Source organism: Bombus vosnesenskii, unplaced genomic scaffold (genome assembly GCF_011952255.1).
Source record: "Bombus vosnesenskii isolate JDL3184/JDL3185 unplaced genomic scaffold, Bvos_JDL3184-5_v1.1 scf7180000013444, whole genome shotgun sequence".
Classification (NCBI taxonomy): domain Eukaryota; kingdom Metazoa; phylum Arthropoda; class Insecta; order Hymenoptera; family Apidae; genus Bombus; species Bombus vosnesenskii.
Genome location: NW_022883055.1, coordinates 1030921 through 1054946, shown reverse-complemented (window position 1 = coordinate 1054946; position 24026 = coordinate 1030921). Strand labels below are relative to the sequence as shown.

Sequence of the window (24026 nt, the reverse complement as noted above, 5' to 3'; positions counted from 1 at the left end):
ATCAAGTTAGACGTCAACCAACCTCTTCTGTATTAAGTACTAAGAAACGTGTTGTGCGGATCAACCACAAGGGGTTTCCATGAATTTGAAGCAGCATCGTCTTCAAAAAAATTCAAAGTTCAGGGACAAAAAGATTCCACCAGAGATATCATGCAGATTTCATAAAGTATGTAGAAAACGCAAGAGTACTATACACTTTGCCCAATCGAGCGTTCTAAATGCTATCATACCAAGGGACAATACTAAATTTTTGTTGTGCGGTTTTCTATCTATTTTTTATTTAAAGCTCCATTGTTAAAACTCGTAACTTGTGGATGGTGTTCTAGGATCAAAAATTGACTAGTAATTTCATTCAGTTGAAACGAAGTTCGTATAATATGACAATTCTATTATATCTCAGTTGATGTAAGATGATGAAATTATAAATTTTGAGCGCAATAACTAGAATTTTTGTAGCTAATCAAACTGTCTAATTAAAGAAGAATTTATTATATCGCGACAATTCATCTTAAAACTTTAGAGCACATGTACTGGTCGAAATGGCTACTGAAGTGGTCACATCGAAACCGAGTGGTGTAGGGCGATAACGATGCTGGAACTTCAAAGTATTGGCTTGATGTTAATCATTATTACGTATTAATATACGTTCCCTTTTACAATATATTCAGAAAAACTATGTTCCATATACATAGATAACTTGGCGAGGTTCTTCTAGCAAAGATCAATTTAAACACAATCTCGTATAAATTGCTCATAATTAATATCCTAAGTGAAAGGATTAATTTGAATTTCATATTGTTATAACTTAGGAGATTTTTAGTACTCCACTTATTCGCGAATACGTATCGTATGTGCAGTTTCATATATTCATCATAATGGTTGGAATTACATATTACTCCGATAAATACGAACCTTTCACGACTGTCTAAGCTTGTATTGCGGTCAGAGTATACGTGAGAACTTGTGGAGTAAGCCTTTGATACAGCGAGTGGAAAAAATACTCTTACATTTCTTACGAACGACGCCCAATATGTATATATGTGTATTTAGTGCACTTTTTTTGTTTTAAGAATTAGTACATAATAAGATACGTCAAAAGTGTACACCATATTTTCGTGAATAGAATTTGAGTATCATATATAAATTATTTAACAAGGCTTAAAATAAATAAAATAAATACATATTTTCTGAAAGTATCAATTGCATGTTCGTATCGTTTCTGTATAATATAGCATAACATTGTAATAATAGAACAGGCAATAGACCTGATTCTTAGAACGGTCGAAGTATGTTAGGTCGATTGTCTGCGCGGTATAACGTTTATGTTGCCGTAGCTTCGTGGAAGTAAAATATGTACTCGGATTCTCACGATGATAGGTTACTTCGGAGCTCAATAAATCTACAGGAGTATATAGTCGTGATGTTAAGAATTTATACAATCCCGATTTATTAGAAGATTTAGATTTATTAGAATTATTAGATTATTTATTAGAATTATTAGATTTATTATTTATTTATTTATTCGTATGTACGAATTACAGACATATGACGATAACTTCTATTGTTTGAGATCGACAAAGCACAACTCGTTAGATAATTTTCGAATATGTATAAGAGAGTAGGAAAGAGAAAGGGACAGGAGGGAAAAAAGCTGAGTAGAAAAAGAGGGAAAGGGAAAGAAAAAGATATGTGCAGCTGTTATTTCCTCCGGCTGGTGCATCTGCTGTAGTAACTATGCAGCTGCTGGTGGCAGATGCAGCGCAAAGCTGCTTCGTATATAAAGATGGGCGCATAGTAGGACATTGAGAAATGAGAAAATTAAACTGGCGGACCCTTTGGTGCGAAAACTTCTTTCGCCATTTCTTGTTGAACAAATTTTTCGGGATACGAGCCGTAGTTTCAGTATGAAAGAAACTTTTTTTAGAACAGAATGAAACGAAAAAGGAGAGATATTTTTGGAGAGATCATTGAGGATTTCGATTAGTGGTAACAAATTTCGATATACGTAGCAGAAAAAGAACAGAAAGGGCAACTTTTTTCACGCGAACACGGCAAGGATTTCCTCTTGCCGCTTTTTTCTTTTTTTTTTATTATCGTCGAAGGAGGCGTTAGGTGAGAAGCGTACATGGTCGCCTAGAAAGGTGATCCTACGCGGGAAGCAAGGTAACTTCGGAGAGAGAGGAGCGGCCTCTCTGTCAATGCTAGTTCTTGATTTCGAAAAAACTTGGCATTCGTTTTCTATTAGTTCGAAATCAATCGTTCTTACGACATGACAGGATTGTTTGTCAAATGGAATATGACTCGCACATTTTTTATATGTTCTCGCGTACGGAAAGTTAATTGGTGAAAAAAGATTTGAGAAGTACTCGCATTGATGGGGAAGGTCGTTGGTTTTGTCGTCAGAGACTTGTTACCTTGAATCGATTGTTCGCGTCGAATCGTATTAAAATTTTGAAGGAGCTTTTAGTTGAATATAAGTTTCACATTTTCTACTGTGTTTTAACACGTTCCGTGATTGACTCATGCTGTTTTACAATTTCTGTTTGCGCCGTTCAATATTTCCTTTATCTGGAAAAGTATAAACAATATCGTACAAGAGGTTTTAACGAAATATTAGTTAACGCAGTAGCTGTTGCCTTAAAGGTTGCCGGTGACTTATAAGATTCATCGTATTTAACATATTCTTGAAACAACACTAGCCTTACACGAATAGAAATTTTTTACAGTTACAAGATATAAAAAGTCATATTGTAAGGTCGGAAATAATTTAAAGTGAAAGGTAGGAAGTACTCAAAGTAAGACATTGTTTTTTTTTTTTTTTGGAAGATTTTATCACAAAAATGTGAAGGCTTTCGGTGGTCAGAATGTATAAAATTCTTCTAGTTTTCTTTAATGATATTCTCTTTTTCTTACAAATATTCTCTTCGCAAACCTCCTATCTATTTTTTTTTAATAAAATTATTTCCTTTTAAAGATCGTATTTTGTACATGAGGGATCTACTATTATCAACCAATTTTAACAGTAGTTTAGCACAATATATATTTATGGGGATATATATTTATACAGAAGAGCAAGGATAAAAGCTAAGAATAGGTATGAGTGAATAGAATGAGTGAGTGAGTGGATAATAGGGATAATGATGGTGGATGGAAGGTTCTTGGGAGCAGATGCAAACGGCGCAAACAGATATGTTATGTTATTCATAATAATTATATATAAATATATATTGATGTAAATTGCGCATAGTATGGAACGTGTTTTTTGCACCCGATATTGCGTTCGATTCTACCCTAACCAAATAGCACGCCATTATATTTAATTTGACCTAGATGGTTCAACCATCTGTCGCAACATGTACCTTTGCGTACTTGGACTGCCGGTATTTTTGGGGAAATACGAAACGAGCTATCACAGTTTGATCGTTTCAAGCTGCTATCTTGGCTCAATGATATATTCCATTCTCCACGTTAACGCGTGCGTAGGTAAAGCGAAAAGTAGAGCCGGCGTTGCGCCACGTTATTTGCAGTGCGTAGAGTATCTTTTCTGTAAATGTTGTGGAAACAAATATATATATATATATTTCGGTAGAGACGGTAAAGGTAAACACGCAATGTTGACTGGCCCAATGACACTAGCTTCGTTTCTATTTTGCTTTATTTTGTAATATAGGACGCAAACGTACGAAAGCTATCGAGAGGCGTTTTTTCGCACAAGAGATATCGCGTGTTTACCTCTGCTGTCGAAACCGAAATCAAACCCTCGTATCCTAAAGGAAAAGAAAATACCCATTTGTAGTTGTTACGTGTTTTTTTTGTTGGCCGTAAGATAAAAAAAAGTCCACGGAGATATGTGGTAGTATAATGTGTAAGGAAAAACAATCGGACGAAAGAAGGAATTGATGCGTATTCGTGTATCCACCGCGCGTAATAATGATGCACACGAGATGAAGTCAAATTGCGTTTCTCTCGTGTACATTTCTTCACTGCGACGTAAAGTCAATCGTTGTGCGCGTGTGTATTAAAATTTCTTTAATTTTGCGGTTAACCGGATACGTCGGGAGAAATGAGTACGTAATTAGCAGTATCGAAGAATCTCAACATTATTTTTCTTTTTTTTTTTTTTCACTTGCATGAACGGAAGGACCCGATATATGCACATCTCACTCATTTTTTACTATCATTGTCGTGTTTTTTTTTTGTCGCGTTTTTATACACACGGTTGCTTCTACATCGTATTTTTAACGGCACAATGAGCGCACCGGTTGGCAGTGCGTCGTCGATTGGCGGACGTGTTCTCCGGTTGCACGATCCTCGCATTGGAAGCGCACGGCGTATGTTTGGAAGGTTATCGAATATAAAGTTACTCGTTCTCGTGACGAAGATAAACGTCTCGTGAATACGGCGATGGGATATGTTTTTCCTTCTATTGGAACACGATATACGTGTGTTCTTTCCGCATATTCAAATCTGTAGGTCACTGTAACATCAACGATCTAAAAATCAAAACAAAAAAAGCACGTGTTCTTTTGGTAGCCGTGGCACGCGTGATACGCGCTGCGCACGTATTCGCATAAAAGCATGTGATACACATGCAGCGTTGAAGTCACGTGTCGTGTGAACGCGCGTTTCACGCGTGTCCAATCTTTTCCACGCGTATCGATAGTGTGTGCGTATTTGTATGTGTCTGCTGTATGCATTTGTATGCTGCGTGCGTATACATGTGTATATGTATATGTATACACGTAGCGTACATAAAACATGCATGCATACACAGGTATACGTACAATACATATAATACGATGTGTGACTCAACGTACTTTTTCTTTATCCATCCGTGTATGCGTACACTCGATAGTTCTCAATCCATTGCGTTGTGCCATTTTTTGCGTAATTCGTCTTGCATGCTACGCTTCCTTCGGTAGTGTAATTACGACTCTTTAACTTTACGGAGGTGAGCGAGCGCGATGCGTACTCGTTGCGTGAAAAATCTTGTGATTTGCCTGCAGATCAACGTATTTTTCTCGTGGGTAGTTATGTATATATACACACACGTATAAACGGTGGTGGTGCTCATTTTGCGAACATATGTCTTCCTTTCTTGCATTTCTACGATAATATGCGAGGTATACTATAGTACGAGGCGTACGCGCTTGCACACGTTCCATTACATTTTGATTTTTTTTTAAACTAACCCATGTGTACATAACTTGCTTCTTTGTTCGTAACGCATATAAACATCAAGTATTTAATTAACCTGATTTAAAATGCATATTTTACATGTGCGCATGTATGTTGTGTATGTACATGATACGAACGTATATCGTGTATTTACTTGCGTGCGTTATATGTATATACAGATGTGAGTTTATATATACATATAAATACGTAGCAGGTACATACGCGTGTATGTCTGCATGTACATGCATACGTACATTCACACATACCTACATGTATACGTAACATTTAAACATACATCTATTACACAATGTTTTCCACTCGATATATGTACTATTATCATATATCTATACTGCGTATGGGAACATTTATTTGTATACAATTGTTAATACTTTTTATGATGTTATATTTTATGGCATTCGAATTTCGTTGTACTATGCCATGTGATTTTACGATGTACGTTGTTGCTATCGTTTTACCTTCCAAGTGTTTAGGCCATTTTGCGAAGAGAATAAATAAATTAAAAGGAAGATCGAAGCAGCGAGAGACGAGAAGTTTTTTTGGTCACGATCGAGCGATTTCTCGATCGAGACGGTAAATGCTCGTTCAAATTCTGATAGTGCTAATGCTACGGAAGAAGAGGAAAGAAAAACCAATGTACTCTTCTTGTGCATTGGTCGGCTTCATGAAATGTATTTTCGTTTGGCCTTTTGCTACGAAAATGCTTCGGTTCTTAAAATTTCGACGAAATTGACGGTATTGCTTCATTGCATTTTATAATGAGCGATACCTCGCGAAAATACGCGTGAAAAACGAATTTAGTGCATGGTAAAATTTGGCTCGTAACAAGTCGGCTTTATTTTCCCGATTTGTGCGTTGACCATTACCGCCATGCCGTGTGTTGTGTTTCCACAAACGAATCTAACGAAGACGAATAAAGAAACACCAGAGGAAAATATTGTATAGGTTGAACAGGTAATGTTATGGTAAAGGTATTAATGTCTAGTCATATGATAGCACGATAATATAAAGAAGGTAATATTTCATTGATATTAGTACGTATATTTCTATGTCATGTGACAATTACTGTTTCTGTGTTTATATCTTCGTGCATACCGCTCATACATTTCAATTGTTTATGATATAAAATTTCTACATACGTATAATTTTTATACGTAACAAGGTTTTCATTTTGCTGTTGCTCGATTCAATTTAATTTGTGGTAAGAAGACTAAAGCCTATATCTCAGTACCATCATGAGTTGGTATATTCTACTATTGTACTATATCGTAATGATGCGAGATAAAAATTTACGTTTCTGATGTGATGTACACATAGTTACAGCATTTTGTAGCGATGTGTTAGTTATTTTATGACAGTTCCTTTGATGGGTATGCTTATTTGATATATTCAAAAGATATACCCGCAATTCAATTTTTCACATAATATTATTTTGTTGTCTCTGATATATTGAATAACTGTATCTGTCTTAATGAATCAATCATTCCTTTTAATTATTCCTATACATGTGATCAGAAATTTGTATGAGATCATTTTTCTGACTCTTTTTATTTATTCAGCTGTGATATGTGTTGGTGCTGTGCTCATGTTTTTCGACTCAAGAAGAGGAGGCGAGGTCAAGGACTAGTTTGATGAAAGGTTTATTCGATGTAAGAAGACGAAAAAACGTTTTGCTGTTTGCTTTTATTTCCGAAAATTTTCCATTTGAAATTTTTTGGAAATAGAAACAGCTAAGCAAGTAGAATTAATTTTACTTGCGAAACTTGATATTGTAGAAGTTTTGGGTTTAGAAGTAATTTTTCTTTTTTAATTAACCGAGTTGCAATTTCAGTTGCGCGGTGTTCAATTCAGCTGTGCACTGTTTTAAAAAGCAGTTACAGTTTCTTGATCATTGAAAGATATCGAACTTGATATCTTTCTCGGCGAGAGAAAAGCGAATGAGACAAACGTGTCATCGAGTTTTCCAGTGTTCACGTTAAAGCATATCGGATGTTGAAATCACCGGAAAGATTTCTCAACTTCTTCGTGGGAAAATTGCTATGTGCATTGACAAAAAGGTGGTATGATAATTTTAATAATGTTTCCCTTTCCTCATTAAATTAAGTCTAACTGCAGTTAGATTCATATTTGTTATTTCATACTATATATTTATACATCGTGTTTCTTCCTTTCCCTACATATGGCTATATTTTTGCAATCAAGCTTTTATGTGATTCTTTTACTGCTCACATTATGTAAATGTCTTGTTCTTAGCATTTTAGGTTATTTGATTATGTTCATTATTGTTCATGATATGACGATTTCATACGCATTATTTTCGTTCAGAACACTAATGATCGTTGGCTTTGTATATCTTCTATTGTTTATGTATTCTCGATTGATGGTGATTTCTATTTATGCTAATTGATATTCATTACCACCGAGTTTAAGGTATTGAATATTTATAAGTACATTAATGTTGCTCTTTCAACTCTGAATAATTTGAAGTGTTGACGCAACGTATGTACCTTGTATAATGTGTGTGTGTGTAACTCGATCTATGCTTATCACTACAATAATTTTCTGTAGTGATTTCATTCCGTGATCTTGTTGCACTTTGTCGGTACAAACGCACTACACAGCCTTGATCTTATTCTTTATGACTGTAAATTTTCAGACTTTCGTTTGTCTGCTTGGTAATTTGGTATTCGAAGACGAAGTAAAAATTTGTAACAAGCACTTGACGGATTTGGAGCTGTGGAAAATTCGTGTCGTGTGAAAACAAGTGCAAGAGAAGAAATCAAGATGTGCAGTGTACGGTAAACGCGCGTGTGATGTGTTCAGAAGCGATCGATGAAAGTTCACACAGGTTAAGTATTTAATCTTGCGTGTTGTATCGTCACGCAAGATGCCTTACGTTTCAGTATGCTTTAATATAGTAGTACTTTTCGTAAAAATGATTGCTTGAATACTTATTACTTGAATTGTTAATTCCTGATCCGTTGTAAACAAGTGTATTCAAACAATCATTTTTATTGTAGTACGATATATATATATACTTGCGATTATTATAACACTTGGTTACGTTATAAATTTATATTATCTTTCTTTGCAATTAATTATTATTCCGAGGATTACAATCAATATTTACGTCTTCGCTGGAGAAATTACATCTCGTTATCTGTTTTTAGTCCAGATAAAATTAGGATTTAATAGGCTTTTAATTTGTCTTCTTTTATTTGTCATACCGTAATCGATCCTTCATTCTTTCATATATTGGTATGTTGCTTGCGACACATATGTAAGTGTGATGAATACTGTCTTTTCCTCGATACAAGAATAATATTGGTAAAGCTAAAGCGATAAGAAAAGGTGTTGGGGCAATACAAGTCGTTTCTCGTGGTCGCATTCGTATTCGCTTGTGGTGCAAGATGTTATCGTTTTTGCTCGTTCGATTTTCTGTGTGGTTGGAGTTCTGGATGTGTTGTTTTGTGCGTCTGAGAAAACGTAAGAAAATTTAATAGGTATCGAAGCACTTAATCGTGCGAAGAGAAATTTAGAAGAAAAATCACAAGATGGATGTGCGTTCAATCCTTTACCTTTTGTACTCTAAGGCGCCAGATGACGAAAGGCCGATCGATTGTACTTTCATCCATCCGTGATTGTTTTTTCTGATATAAAAAGTTGCACATTAATTCAACGTAATCAGCGACATAGTTACGAACGAATTATTTATTGACTCTCGAACGATTTTGGTAGCCAGCTGTGTGGCTATATTAAAGAGCATGTTTTGTCCCGTAATGTACGTTATCTGTCAAGTATAATCATGAAATACGTAGGGATTTCCAACAAATTTAACGGAAAATAATCATTTACTAAGTTTTCTACTTGAGATACTTGAAGGAAACATTGTTGTTCAATTTGATTCGAATTTCTCGTTGCGGGTACCGCAGAGATATTGTTGTCATTTTGAACTTCAAATGTTAACAAGTATCTATCGGAAAAATTGCAAGTCAAAAAACGATATTCTATTTAAGATTTATCCGGAAATTTATTAGTCACGTACTACGACGTAAGCATTTGCGATTAAGGATTGAATACATTATTCGCACTGGTAAAAAAGGAAGGGAAAGAGAGAGAGGATGGGAGACACGTTTGTTATAAATTATCGTTAATAGTGTAAGATTTGCTAGAATGTTGCAAATGTAAAAGTTCTATTAGATGATTAGTAGCAGGATAGTAAATTGTGTTTGCTGTTTTGCGCTCGTCTTTGATAAGACGACCTAATTTTTTTAGTCTAATTTTGGAATTAATCGTTTTTGTTCGTGATAGATTAATTATTGAAGAAGCGAGCGTTTCTTGATACGTCGGAATCGCATTTTAGAGTAGACAGTACCAGACTGCACGGAACAAAATGCGAGAAGCCGAGACGAAGCAGGGAAACGTCAATGTGTATCATGTACATATTGTACAATCATTGTTCCTCTGATAATGTTTGCTGCGCAGTGATCATTATTGGAGTAGCGATGTATTGTAGAATGAAATGTCGTAAAACGTGTCGTTTTATCGTTATGAACCTAGGACTTACATATACAAGATGAGTTAGCTAAATGGGATCATCTCAATACCTGTTCATTGTACGAAAAAACTTGAGAATAAAATTACATTATTTCAAGGCACACGTGCAACGGTGGGAAGAATTCTTTTTAAGGTCATTTTGTTGCCTTTAGAAGATATCAAGGTCGTCGACATGTTTTTAAATAATACTTTCTTCATCTATCAATTGACGCGGTTTTCTATTCCATGTACAAAAGTATTAAAGTATCTATTTACGTGGGACAATGCATAATCTATAAGATTTTCATTTTAATTTCATCAAATTTAGTGTACGACAGATAAGGAAAACACGTATTAATATTACGTTGTTTTCTTGTTTTTCGTATGCGCAATTTTGCAAAATTAAGGATTAAATATCTTCTAAACTATGCATTTTTTCAGGTATAGCACCTTTGTATAGGAGATAAAAACGCATCAATTAGTGGATAAAAGTACAGAGTTTCATTGAAAAATGTACCGATGACCTTGAATATCCGTAAGCAAAGAAAGAAACGAACTTGAGAGAAAAATTATTCCAGCGTTACATTTTACCCTTCGAAATAGTGCAACTTTATCTTGAGAATATTTTTCATACGATAAATAGAGCAGGTGATTTTTAGCTGAACCATTCTGTATGTGTTTTGACGGGACAGGACATCCAGACAGATGAGAGGGATAGTAGAGTGGTACGAGTGTTGGCGTGATTGTGGTAAGGACCACGGTGTTTCAGAGTCGATTCTTGGGTATTGTTGCTCGCGATGTGGTCGACGTTACGCCGTCCATTACTCTTTGGTCAGGCACCGGAAATATGAATGTGGAGTAGAGAAGCAGTTTGCCTGCAGAACTTGCTGTCGTCGTTTCACTCGGCTGGACTCCATGCGGGTACATCAGAAGCGGACTGGTCATCATATGGTACCTTACTGCAGAAGAAGGTTTCCCATCTCGAATCAACAGTTCTCCGTTGTAATTTTCCGGGACTCTCAAGGAGAGACTAAGTGAAGGAGAATTGTTCCACAATACATTTCCCTTCTCTTGTTTCTTACTTATCTCGTTATGCACGCTTTATCAGAAACCAGAGAAATCAACTATGTTGCGATGCAGAATATGTTTTACGTTGCTCGTTCTCTCAATCACGCGGATCCGCGATTGTTTTAGAGATGATTATTTAATTCAATTCGAATACGTATACGTTATTGTTATATTTGTCGTAAATATAAATACGTCTATTTCCTTAGAAATAAACTTAATCGACGTGTCTGTTATCGAGTTTCTTGTACTTCCGATGTCGTGAAAGGTTATTTTGTATTTTTTTCAAGCTTTTTTGTTATGTTCTTTTCGTTGTAATATTTGCCGAGTTGATCACGTCGGTCAAGTTAGATAAAGTTCAAGCCATTTTGGCTCGTGACATGTTAAACGATGATTTGTAAGTCTCGATAACGTTACTTGAAAGACAGCAAGTAGGTCGCAGATAACAGGACGATGGCTATAAAGCAATGATTTAAACTTTAATTGCGGGATAAAATGTAATTTTATCTGATGTTTCTAACCAATTAGAAATCATAAGACTAACTTTCTTTGTTACATTTGTGTATGAGGAAAAGGAGAACGATTCTAACCACTGTTATTGTAAATGAGACTAAAAACTGACAGCGCGTGTCATTTTCTTTTGGAAAGTAAATCGTGATTCTTGTCCCGCGAGCAACCGACGTAATAATTGTTAAGTAATTCTGTACGAAAGTAATTGCAGTAAGATATTGTACCAATTAATGTGTTCCGACAACACGTTTATCTGGTAGAATAAACTGTGTACTCGTTTGACAGTTCATGACTGTATAAAATACATTTAAATTTCAATGTTCGTGTTTGCTACTATAAATCAATATATTGATCGCGTGAAAAACGGAACTATATTGACGAAATACCAGCAGGCAGGGATTGTATCGTTAAAATGGTTTTGAATAACGCATATCCGCGACGAGAACTCTTAATCGAAATGCGTCTACGATATAAATTACGATTACGATAAAAATATTGAAATACGAATATTCTAATGGATTCGTTCAATACTGTCGAGCTTTCCGAATTAACATTTAACGAAAAGGTGGTCGATTCGATTTTTCAAATTCTGTTTATTCAAACGTGTGTTCATAAGTGGTCAGAATATACGGCGTTTAGGAGGAATATTCTGCACAGTTTGCATTCTTCGATTGCACGTATTCCAGCTGTGTCGTCCAGTGAAGTGGAGCATAAGAAGATATGCAATAAATTATTTGTCATAAAGAATAATTGTTTTTCATCGCTTCTTTTCATTATCCTTCTCCTATCCTCTATTCTCTTTTTAACTTTAAAGTTATTTTACACTTTAAGCGTGATATTAAAAAGAGTTTCTAATCGGAAAACGTGGTTAAATTATTTTTCTTTGGAACTCGCGGGCCATTTTGTAAATATGTCATTATTTAACGATGATTTCGTTCAAAATTTTACGTAATGTTTTTCCATGTTTCTCTTTCTAATACATCACTCGTAACATTATTCAAAGTTTTCGTAAAGAATTAAGTATGGGATGCCTTCGTTTATCACCTCGCGTATATGTACAATTAGATTTTATTGAATAGCGTTACAAGTTTTTTTTTTTAATGTAACACACGAACGAGTATCACGAACGAGTTCAGACAAAATCTATTAGGGTTCCATCACGCAGTATATGATCACGAGATGTAACCAATTGATCTCTTCTGCAAGAGAGAGCTATCTTGGATGATTTATTGCCACGGTATTATATTCAAAGGTTGCCACGTAAGTTGTAACGTATCGATGCAGACACTGGACTACGTCGTCACATATTTTTCGCAAATGAAAAAAGAAGAGAAGGAAGGAGGAAGGATAAAATAGGAATCGAAGCTCTTCTACTATTCAAATGGAGTTGCAGATATCTACAAAACTCTGTATTGTACAACGAAATTTGCGAACTGTTATTTTTCGTCGTTAAGGCTGTACCAGGTGGGTTTCCTTCTGTTCGCAACAACGGTCTCTTCATTTGGACCTATGACTTAGATTTGAAAGCCGATGTTTCATTTCCTCCATTTTCTACTTCATTAGTCTTGAAGTAATGATTAACTTAACATGTGTGTGCGTGTGTGTATACGTATGTATGTACATGTATGTACGTATGTATGGATGTGTATGTATGTACACGTGTCATGCGTGCGCGTGCGTACAGCTTAAATGCCAAGAAGAAAACTATCACCAGTTCATAGGAGTTTCTTATAGTGAGATACCTGAGAATAATTTTAAAGTAATTTGCACAGTGGTAGGAATAACAATACGGTCTTTTTTCACCAATATATTTGAAAATATTAATCTATATAATAGTCGTTCCAATGACTTAACTAACGAAAGAACCTTGAACTACTTAAGAGATTGTTACATTTATCGAAACGAATCGATTATTCTTTTGTATATTAACTGTTACAGAAATGTGTGTTGCTCGCACAAGTGTGTAATAAAAAATATGTTTTATAAAAGATCGATGTTACGCTTAATTGATAGAATTATGGAAGAAAACGTGTGTTCATTTACGATGATATCTGAAAATGTATACTGCATGCTGATTCATGGTCTGCCGCGAATTTAAGCTTTCATAATCATTATTGTGATGCGGAATAATACATCAATCGAATTGAGAAAAAGAAACGACCTGGCGAAATGCAATTACGATAGATTGTTTTAGGTTTAGGCATATACGTGTGTTGTTATGGGCATACGTTGGGTGAAACTATACAAGGAGGCATTTTTTACGTTGGGTTTAATTAATGAAGTATTACGGTTGTAAAAATGGAAACACACTAATAAATGCGATTCATTTTGGAGCAGCATGTAAATAACAACGGCTCAAAGTAAAGAAGACTGCATATAAACAGCAATTAAGCGCTTTGCGAGACCGTGGTTGCCTTTCTTTTTTTGTTTTTGCTTGATCTCGGCACTTCTCCAAATTTCTGAAGCAAAATTCCAGCAAACTTCTAATACCACGTTATCTAACTTCATATTATGCGTCGTTATTCTCCAAACAAACGTTCATTAATGTTCTGTTTCTCTTTGATTTGTTTCTTTTCGTTTATTGGTTACAATTATGAACCGATGCGGTAAATGCAGCTACTGCGTTGTGATACGGCTACTATATTTCGCCAGTTGCGAATGATCGCAACTTCGGTATTTTACATCATACTTCGAGTATCGAGTCACGTTACAGTGTGGTGATTTAACGTTCGATCAAAGTGGTAAGAAAGATTTTTGTAATAGAGCGCGCAGTCTTCTTTTTAGAGCGAGCTTCTTAAACCTTGGTCGTATATCGTCCACATGCTTAGCTCGAGCTTTCATTTTCCCATTGTTCGTTGTTGAGAGACGAAACCCGCTTCGAAATAGCCATTGTCGTTCACTTTTTTGCACTACCATGCAGAGGGAAATCGGGAGAAACAAGACGAATGATTAAAGAGGGACGAAGGGTGAAAGTCCGAGAGAGCGAGAAGACGCGCGGGAGAGAGAGAGAGAGAGGAAGGAAGGGAGTGCAAAACGAGGTGTAATTCGTCAGGGATGAACGTGAATTTCGACTCTCCCGTTAAAGATAGAGGAGGATAACCCATATGTAAAAAGCCTCCGTGTATGCTTACAGCAAGCCCTATGATGGAGGGTGTCTCTGCCAGCGAGCTGAGATTTCGGTGTGTCATGTGTGGACGTGAATATAGGTCACGATCCTCTCTGACGCGACACTCCAGGTACGAGTGCGGAAGACTCGGATCCAGGTATACTTTCACGTGCACTCTCTGCGGAAAATACTTCTGTCGACCGGATCACCTGAAGCAGCACATCCTCAATATTCATGGTGGATCGGTCACTAAGTAGCTTCCACTTTTCACCGACAATCTTACTTCAAAGATGCTCGATCGCACGGATTTACGCATCTATCGTAGTTCCAGTTATTCGACTTTCATCGTTTTCTTCGAGCAATCGATTATCCGTATGTCGGTGTTTTTTTTTCTTTTTTTTTTTCTTTTTTTTTTTTTTTTTTTTTAATTTATTCGTCTTTTACGATGCGAGTTCACGTTGCTAGACCACGTAAATATGTATTAAAGTTGGCGAACGGCGTCTACATTATTCTTACTCTTTTTCTAGTTTTAGCTCCTGCTTTTCCATGTTTACCTCCGTTTTCAATCTATAGATTATTTGCTCTTAGTTCTTTGATTTAAAGCATAATGTATCAATTATCGTACGTTTTCTTTTTGTAATTATTATTTTGGAAATATCCTATTGTCCAAAGGCGAACCAAAGGTAACTTTTGTGATAAAGTTTAAATCGTATGTACAAAAATGTCAATTGTTAATAGCGAGAAGAGTTTTTACTAGTTTCGAGTGTATAATATTTATTGATGATAAAATTTCTCGTTGATCGATTAACGCAAGGACATTGCGTCTCGCGTAATGTTATTAATACGCGAGATTAAATAAAATAACTGGTAATTATACGGTAATTAAGTATACATAAATATCAAGCCATTCGGATCCTGGGTCACGTCACCTTCTAATCTGCATCTATCGAAATAAATTTCGAATCGTTTGATTTCACTGAAAAAGTAAATTGGAGATGCACATTGTGCGTCTTAATTTTGTTGCTAGTTGATATTTCTGTTAATCTTAGTTAAGAACGTATAAGCTGGTGTACTTAGGTCAAACTGAATTTTTCATTCGAGAGAAATTTATGAAATTAACACATTCGCATCGTTTCATTTGCAGTCGAATGGGATGCAAGTGCCGGGGAAAAACTCGTAGAATTTTGCAAAATTAAATTATATCTAAAAGATGCTATAAATTTTTCGTCAATGGATGCTTTACAAAAAAACATTGTAAGCAGAGTCGTAAATTATTTCACAGTGACCAAGCGTGTATTGAAATTTTAAACCCTCGTTCGACTAATACAGGGACATTTTGACTCATCGGTTATCGCAGCCCTATTCTAATGCTATTAATAAACGGAACACATCGAAGTGACATCGAACAATCAAACGATGTTGTTTTCCTTCAACGACATAGCCAGAATTATCTGCTGCCTGCAATTGCATTATGGAGCAAAGCCCAAGCATCGAATTCGGATCTTATCGCTATAACACAATGTACTTTTCTTAAAAGAACTTGTAAACATATGAAATATACATATAGCTTTTTTTTTATAATTCATCGAATTATTGTCATGACACTTCTGGGGAGAATTTGAAGTGTTTATTACGTTTTATAACTCACACGTGCCTCATTCGGGTGCTAGTAAGAGAACCCAATTCAAATATGAGGCATCCGGTGCGAATGTGTTAACGAAGAATCGTTATTTAAATTGTACAAATTGATAAATTTATATAGCATGGGTGCGCGCATGTTATAAACTGCCAAATAATTTGATTACAAATAATGCCAAATAAATAATATTCCTATCTTTTGTTTGTTATTTTTTCTTTTTTTTTTTTTTAGATATTTATCAGAACAATACACGTGTAAGTTACAAGTGCATGCAAGTGTGTACGTACGTAACCCACTTAAGTGGACGTTTCATATTTGTTGAATATCAGATCAAACGTATATCCAATAGTTCAAGAAGAAGTTATTAATTGCTGGCAATTTTACCGAACGTACTTCATACGGTATTGAATACATCTTGTGTGCACTGTTACTCTTGGATGTGACATACATATACATATAAGAATGTGGTACACGAACAATTCGACTAGAAAAATCAATCTCTTGTAGTGAGGTTAGTACAATACGTATTCAATTGATCGAAGATATACATATTTATGAAATGTTATATTTTCACTACTGGCATGGTGCACATTAGAAAGATATTTTTCATCGTGTACAAAGATTGTTTGAATAATACATAATTTTATTAGATATATATATATATAATTATATATATATATATAATTATATATATATATTAATGAAATATATAATTTTGAACATGGATTTATACAACGAGAGAATGAACAATATATTGTTATCGTTATCATTATTGCCAGCGTTATCATTACCATTAATGTTATCATTATCGTTACCGTTATCGTCATCATCGATGTCGCTGTCATTGAGCATTAAATATAAATACATATTATTGCTCTGCGAATTTTACAAATTGTTATGAAATTTAAATAAAAAGAAATCTCTGAAAAAGTTTCTTTTGGATCTATATCCTTATGTATTTATTATATGTAACATATATATAATACTACGTAATATACATGGAATAAAAGAGAGTAAAACGAAAAGAAAAGCGAGATATTTCCACGTAAATAATAAGATGAATTTAATTGTGCAAGTATGAAAATTGTTTAAACTTCGTATAACGTTCATAGGCTTAACGGCCGTCGCTGTTTCCGCCTACTACTGCGCTTAATTTCACCTGGATTTTAATTGTCATCGAACTCTTGAGCAAGAAATACTTACCTGCGAAAGGATATTTGGAGGGTTGGCTTCGCGAGCCAATAATATTCTATTCCACAAGGGCACTGATATTAAAATCAACTGTGATCGTGATACAAACTGATCATGATCTTTAGACAGCAGAATTTCACTGTCCATATTGTAGCTTCAGGAAGAGATGTCCATCCACATAATATTGAGACAAAATGAAATCTAAGGCTATGCAAAGAGAATGCGAGACTGACTATACTATATACCTGCCTCGTCTCTAAATTTTTGTAATGGTGAGGTTGCCTCGTGAGATATATACCGTATATCTGCCTCGTCCCTAAGCTTACGTGAGGGCGAGGCTGCCTCGTTCCCAAACTTACCTGAGAGTGAGGCTACCTCGGAGTGAGCCATCGATTTTCGAATTCTTGGCGAGATAAAAGATGTCTCGCAAATCCCCATTTGCTTCGCCTGGACGCTTTGAATGACTTTCTTGAATGATTTCTTTCGAGAATGTAACTGAGGCTCACCCTGCCTCGTGCATTCTATGTAACGGCGGGAAGCAACTTGAGCGAAGCAGCTATTGGATAAAGCAGTGTCATGGATCTGCCTTACACTGTCTATACATAGTTTTAGGCATAAAGACGAGGATTTAGGTATTCTTAATCAATTGTCAATCAAAATCAAATGCTAAATATTAGGTCTGTTTGTAGATTATTTCATGGCTCTTCACCGGTTTTCATAAATTCTTATCAATATCGTTATATTTATTATTGTTTAGTCCGTGCCTTTCGGCTTTGGACGAACTTTCGGTTTTACATCTCTTACATCTAATTCTCTTCTTATATGTCTACCTCCCCTCTTTTCCATTCTATTCTATTGCACTACCTTGCTTATTCTACCCCTAAAAACTAAACATTAGGAACTATAAATTATCAACTAATGCCTAAAAAAACTATTGCAACTTTGATCTCTCGCCTCTTTGCTGTGCCTCCTTCTTGTCGTTTGCCCTTCCCGCCTCTGTTATTGCTTTAAGTTCTGCTAAACCTTCTCCAGTCTCGTTTAACGTTTTTCCTATGTCCTTTGGTCCTCTCGTTGTTTCACATTCTTCTATTAAATATCTTAGGTCTTCTTCTTTCCTTCTGCATAGTCTGCATCTTTTTCCCCCTCTTATTTCCAGTATTCCCTTGCTTTGGTCTCGTTTCCGCATCTGAAACTTGCCCGTATTCTTCTGTCCTTCCACTTCATCCTCCCTTCTAAGTACTTTGGTAATTTCTCTTTGGCTATGTTTCTGTAGTGTATATTATACTTGGATTCCCTTATCCTTTCCCCCCTCTCTTCTGTTTCTCTCTTCCTTCTTTCTTCTATAATTTGGTCTGTTGTCATCCTTTCTTGCTCCTCTCCTGTTTCTATCTGCGTCCCTCCTTTTCTCACCTCTTCTAGTCCCTTCTTTCTCTTTCTTGCTCTTTTCCCTTCCTGAACCACTCCCCCATTCTCTCTCTCTTTTTCCTTTATGCACTCCTTTACTAATTCCTTTTTTGATTCTAGGGCTTTCTCTTCGAACCTTGCTGCTCTTTTTAATGCTTTCTCTTTCATTTCTATTAATTTCCATTCCTCTACCAGTATATAATTTAGTGTTGTCATATCTAAGCCTAATATCCATTTCACATATCCCCTTTGAACTCTGTCCAGTCTTTCTTCCATGTTCCAGCTCCATACCTCTGCTCCAAATAGCGCCACGCTCTCTACCAGTGCCCCAAACATCTTCATTCTCCTTTTGTAGTCCTGTTTGAATATTCTTTCTCCCACGTTCCATGTTTTCTTCATTGCAATTGTTGCTCTCTTTTTCCTATTTTGTATGTGCTTCTTATCACTTCCGTTTTTCTGCAGTATATACCCTAGGTATCTTATCTCGTCCATCTCTTCCAATTCTTGCTCTCCCCACTTCCATTTTCTTTGCCTCCTTTTGTTCCTTCTTTTTTTAAAGACTACTATTTTGGTCTTTTCCGTGCTCAGCTCCAAATCGGCTTCCTTCAAAAATTTTTTGAGTCTCTTCGACATCTCCTTTAGCTCCTCTTCTCTATCCGCCACCAGCACAATATCGTCTGCATATGTCAATGACTTTCATTCATTCCCTCCACTTATTTTTCAAATGTCCCTTTTATTTCTCTTATCATCGCCTCAAATCCTCTTTCCATCCTCTCTATTTTTTCCATTATTATCTCCATTCCTCTCTTCCTGGTTGGTGTCTCCTTTCCTGACAAGCTGTACCTATCCAATGTGTTTTTGAAGTCATCCTCATCTCCCACCTTACCCGCGTTCCTTGGTCTTCCTCTGTTTAACGTCATCTTTTGTTTCCTTGCCTTACTTTATTTGCCGCGTTTTTGCCTTCCTAAACTCTTCTCCTCTAGTTTTCTAATTCGTACCTCTCTCTCGTTCCAGACTTCTTTTCGCTTTTCTTTCACTTTCTCCTCGTATTCTCACCCTTTATTTTCCCTTCTTCGCGTCACTTTATATTTCCTTCTCCTTTTTCCCCAGAGCTCTCCGTCCGCGTGTTACCTTCGCCCCGAACCAAACCAAAAGTCCCCACTATCGTTATATAATTTGTCAGATATTTTGCAACATATTTAGACTTTCTGCCGGTATATATCATCTATTTTACAATTAACGCGTGTATACAGGGATTATAAGGTCGTATTTATCCCGAGACATTCCACGTATGACAAAATCACACGATCAAGTTTTTCAAAAGGATTTATTGCAACGTATAGAGAATTTCTATGTTTGTGTTCCCATGTGAATATCAAAATGGATACCTATATTTGTGGCAACCAATCAATTTCATTCTCCTTATGCGATACTTTTTCCTCTTTGATGTAGTTGCTGCTACAGCTGTAATTTTAAGCTATATTATCTACAATTATTCGTTTTATAGGTGTTCTTCTCGAATTAATTATAACGAAGACTTTTTAAAAACGACTTTATGCAACATTGTTTTATGTTAGATAGCAAGCTGTGACGGTGCTCGCGATTTATTATTTTCAAAACGATTATTTTCGAAGCAGAAATTGTCACGATGACGCTAAGGGTCGACCTGCTCACAATCAGTCGGAATATCGGATTATGCTTTCGATCGAGCGATACTGATCATAGATATCGCTATGATCGAAAGGCATGGAGAGAGGGAATTTCCCTACGCGTTAACCAGCTCGTCACTCGATTGAAGCCGGCAAGCGAGCAACGCACTTCGCTACGAGTGCGAACATGTACAACACGCGCTTCGTGATACCGATATTTTGAATAGCTTCCTTTGTTCGTCATCTTGGTTCGTTCGATACACCCGTAGCTTCCACATTTATCCGTTTGAGCTTCAACTGCGATTGCACTGTTTAGATTTTGTGTCGGGAAGTCCCAGTACGTCCCAGTCCCAGTATTTCATAAAAATAACAAATATTCGACCCTGTTTTTTCAAAGATCCCTGGGACTCAAATGGTTATATTTTTATGTTCATATTTTTCGGTTAAGTGTGCGTTTTAGAGCGATCAGGAATGTGATGAAAATAATTACTACATCATCGGAATTACTTGTTTGCAACGAGTTTTCTTAACCAAGGGTTTCTCTTGTGTCTTTGAGCAGTGGCCGAAGAGAACTTGTGTGAGAATTTTGACTTTCAACAAAGAGTAAAGAAAAAGTAGGGTATTTTATTTTCGATGACAAAGGGTCATTTACCATGTTCCTCGCGTTCTTATTTTCACTTCGCGCTTAGCTACAACTTTATATGTAGTGAGATATTCGTTGGATTATCCTTCCGGTAACGCGGTAGAATTATCCAGGACCTTTAAAAGTTGACGAATTATTAGTGCTGTTTCGGTTAGATGAGATCCGAATGAATTAAAAATCTTCTTTGACGTTCAATCCTTGTTACAAATTGGAAAAATAGTTTCTGTTCGTGTCGTCTTAGTCGACCATTTTCTTCTCGATGACACTTTTGTTCTTACGCTTTACCGGACACTTGCTCGAGTATCATAACACATATCGTTATTTATTATTTTACCTATTAATTATCTATCGTTCGATGTTTGTCAAGTATATAGAGTCCACTTGTTGTTAATCCCTTGTCCTCCGAAATTCTCTCGTCGGATGTTTGACTATTATGTACTATTACGAACGTTGACAACAGGTTTCTTTTTGCTTTCAACTGCCTCCGTACACAATGTTTACCTCGTTGTTCGAAATTTGATCACAGTGGTTAAAGGTAATCTATCCGGTTCCTCTCTATCGTAATAATAGTGGAAATTTAGAATAATTCAAAGATTTCTAGACAATTCTAGCAACAGAAAAGAAGCGGCACAAGAATACGAAAAATGAAATTGCAGTGAAAGAAAGGAACGCGAACGAACATTTCTAGAATAAAGTAGAAACGAAAGCTTTAGGAGAGGAGGGATTCTAATAAGGAAAGCGAAAAAATCACGAAGATCTGTGGCTAATAGAGACATCCGTGGCTTCCAGAAATGTCTTCCAAGGAGGCAGATATATCTGCGTGCGTGGATTTTATTCGAAACAAGGAATAATATCATCGCAGCCAAAGACAAAGCCACGTGTACTTCTACCGACACCGTAAACATTAGGTGATTCCATAAGTTCGTTCCGCTGTTATCGTGGTATTTAGAGAAAAGTTTGTCGTAATCATACTCTAGTTCTATAATTTCTTCCCATGTACTTGACAAAGTCATTTTCGAAGTTATTTTCACCACGTATCATTGCGATAATGCCAGGTTGTATGTGGCAGGGAATGTGAGAAAAATGACGAGAATAATTTGGTTGGGCAACTTTATCACATCCTTCGCATTCTCCGGATATAACCCCCTCAAATTAGCGCTTATTTCGTTCGTTACAACATATCTTGGCTTGTAAAAGATTTGACAGTTCTAACGTAAAAAATTACCTCGAGAAATATTTTAGCGAGAAGCTAGAAAAGTTTTACGGCAACGGCGTAATAATGTGTTTAGCAAAAAGGTGGAGAGAAGGTACTTTATAGAAGATATTTTCACAGTATATTTACAGGTATGTTTCAAATTTTGTTCTAAATACCATAATAAAAAGACGGAAGGAATTTATGGGATGATCACATCCTCGAATCAGAACAGAAGTTTGAACGATAGACTGTCTTCATCGTTCGCTCCGCTATTAGCAAACACGATAGCTGCGACTACCGTAGCTTTTAAGTGTCATAGTTATAGTACTTAGATTAAGTTTTATTCAAATCTTACTAAGAGTCGCGTTTCTTTACTTTTACGTAATACACCCATCTAGGAGCATCTGAAATCTTTTGCGATTAAAAAACAGCAACGATATAACACACGTCGTGTGTTTCTATTGTTTTCTTTTTTATTTCATTTCCTATGCGTGCCTGATTCAGCAAGAATCGATGATTTTTCCTTTGATCTTGTGATTGTCGTAAACATCGAAATTGCAAGTTTCGTTTCATTCCTTTTCGTTTCATTACATTCGATCGTGATTTTAGTCAGGACATATTTTAATCTCGCACGTCCCTTCGATTTTCATCTTCTTTCAGTTCGTCGATTTATTCGTCCGTGGGCCGATCATACGTGTAATCGCTATTTGTTAAGTATTTGTTAAGAATTTTATCGAATATTCGCTTGTACATGTAAACAAATAAAACAGTATTGGATGCGTCTTCTCTAATTCTTATCCTTATTTAACAAGTTTCACAGATTCTTATCCTCTTAACACACATAGACACGTATACACGCACACCCTACTCTATCTCTCTTTCCCATCTCTCGCTACTATATTCTTTTTGATTCTTGAATGTATAAAAAAAAAAAAAAAAAAAAAAGAAAAAGAATATTGACAAATAAAAAGAATAAAAAAAGCAGCGGGTCGTCCCAGGATGTTTTTAGTTTTGTATTATCGATCGTTCATGACAGCAACGGGTGATGTTTGGGGCGGGAAATTTGATCGTTCGTAAAAAAATCCTTTATTGGAGAGTTGTTCTTTATTAGCGTTGACGGTTCTAGTTAAGAACGGTGCGCATTCGCTAGGAATTTCTGCAGTTTGAACTGCAGTTAATGAGAAAATACAACTGATTGATTATTAATAATGTTGCAGAGCTTTTCGCGGACTCGATATGTGGAGACGACTCGAAAAGAAAATACAATTGCAAATACTGCGGCAAGGGTTTCACTTTTTCCGGTCATTTGAGGAGTCATCAGAAGAGTTTCTGCTATTGGAATCCTATATCAACGTGTCATCAGTTGCAAAAGAGCCGGCCATTTTCCTGCGGCCAATGCGGTGCCTGTTACGCAAAACAATCTCATCTGATTTTCCACGTTAGGCACGACTGTGGTAGAACGCAGAAATGTCCCGTCTGCGGGAAAACCTTTCTTCATAGTAGCAGCTTGCGAAAACATCGTCAACGGCCTCCTTGCAATTTCCAAACCCGTTAATCGGCGTACGTAAAGCAAACATTGCCATCGCAGAAAAATTACGATTATATTGTATACTGTCTAGAAGCTGTTTGCCCGTATTCTTTCTTTGCGTACAGTGTAAACGATGCGAAATGTCGCGAACTTGTTCGTCTATAAATATTCGTTAAGAAGGGAAATACTATAAGAAAAAAGGAGACGAATCTGTATTAATCCATTAACATGACTCGTCTACATCTTCGTTACTTCGTTTCTTTTATTTGGATTATCTCTGTTCTGTCATGAGTTAGTGCGCGTCAGCTGATGCGCTGCTCGATATTTCAGGTGTTGTTCGAGATTTGGAGGGGTCGCCTGGTAA

The 24026-nt window shown here is 36.1% G+C and overlaps 2 protein-coding genes across 13 annotated transcripts in view; one reads left to right on the top strand and one right to left on the bottom strand.

The window, feature by feature from the left end:
* The window catches only part of LOC117238234 (longitudinals lacking protein, isoforms A/B/D/L-like), a 91689-nt gene that overhangs the window by 13883 nt on the left and 53780 nt on the right, over positions 1-24026 (top strand). The gene's annotated exons all lie outside the window — the stretch shown is intronic.
* LOC117238236 (golgin subfamily A member 6-like protein 1) lies at positions 18347-21041 on the bottom strand. Its single transcript, XM_033502995.1, has one exon. It carries the CDS (start codon positions 19278-19280, stop codon positions 18390-18392), a length of 891 nt encoding a protein of 296 aa, XP_033358886.1. The 5' UTR covers positions 19281-21041; the 3' UTR covers positions 18347-18389.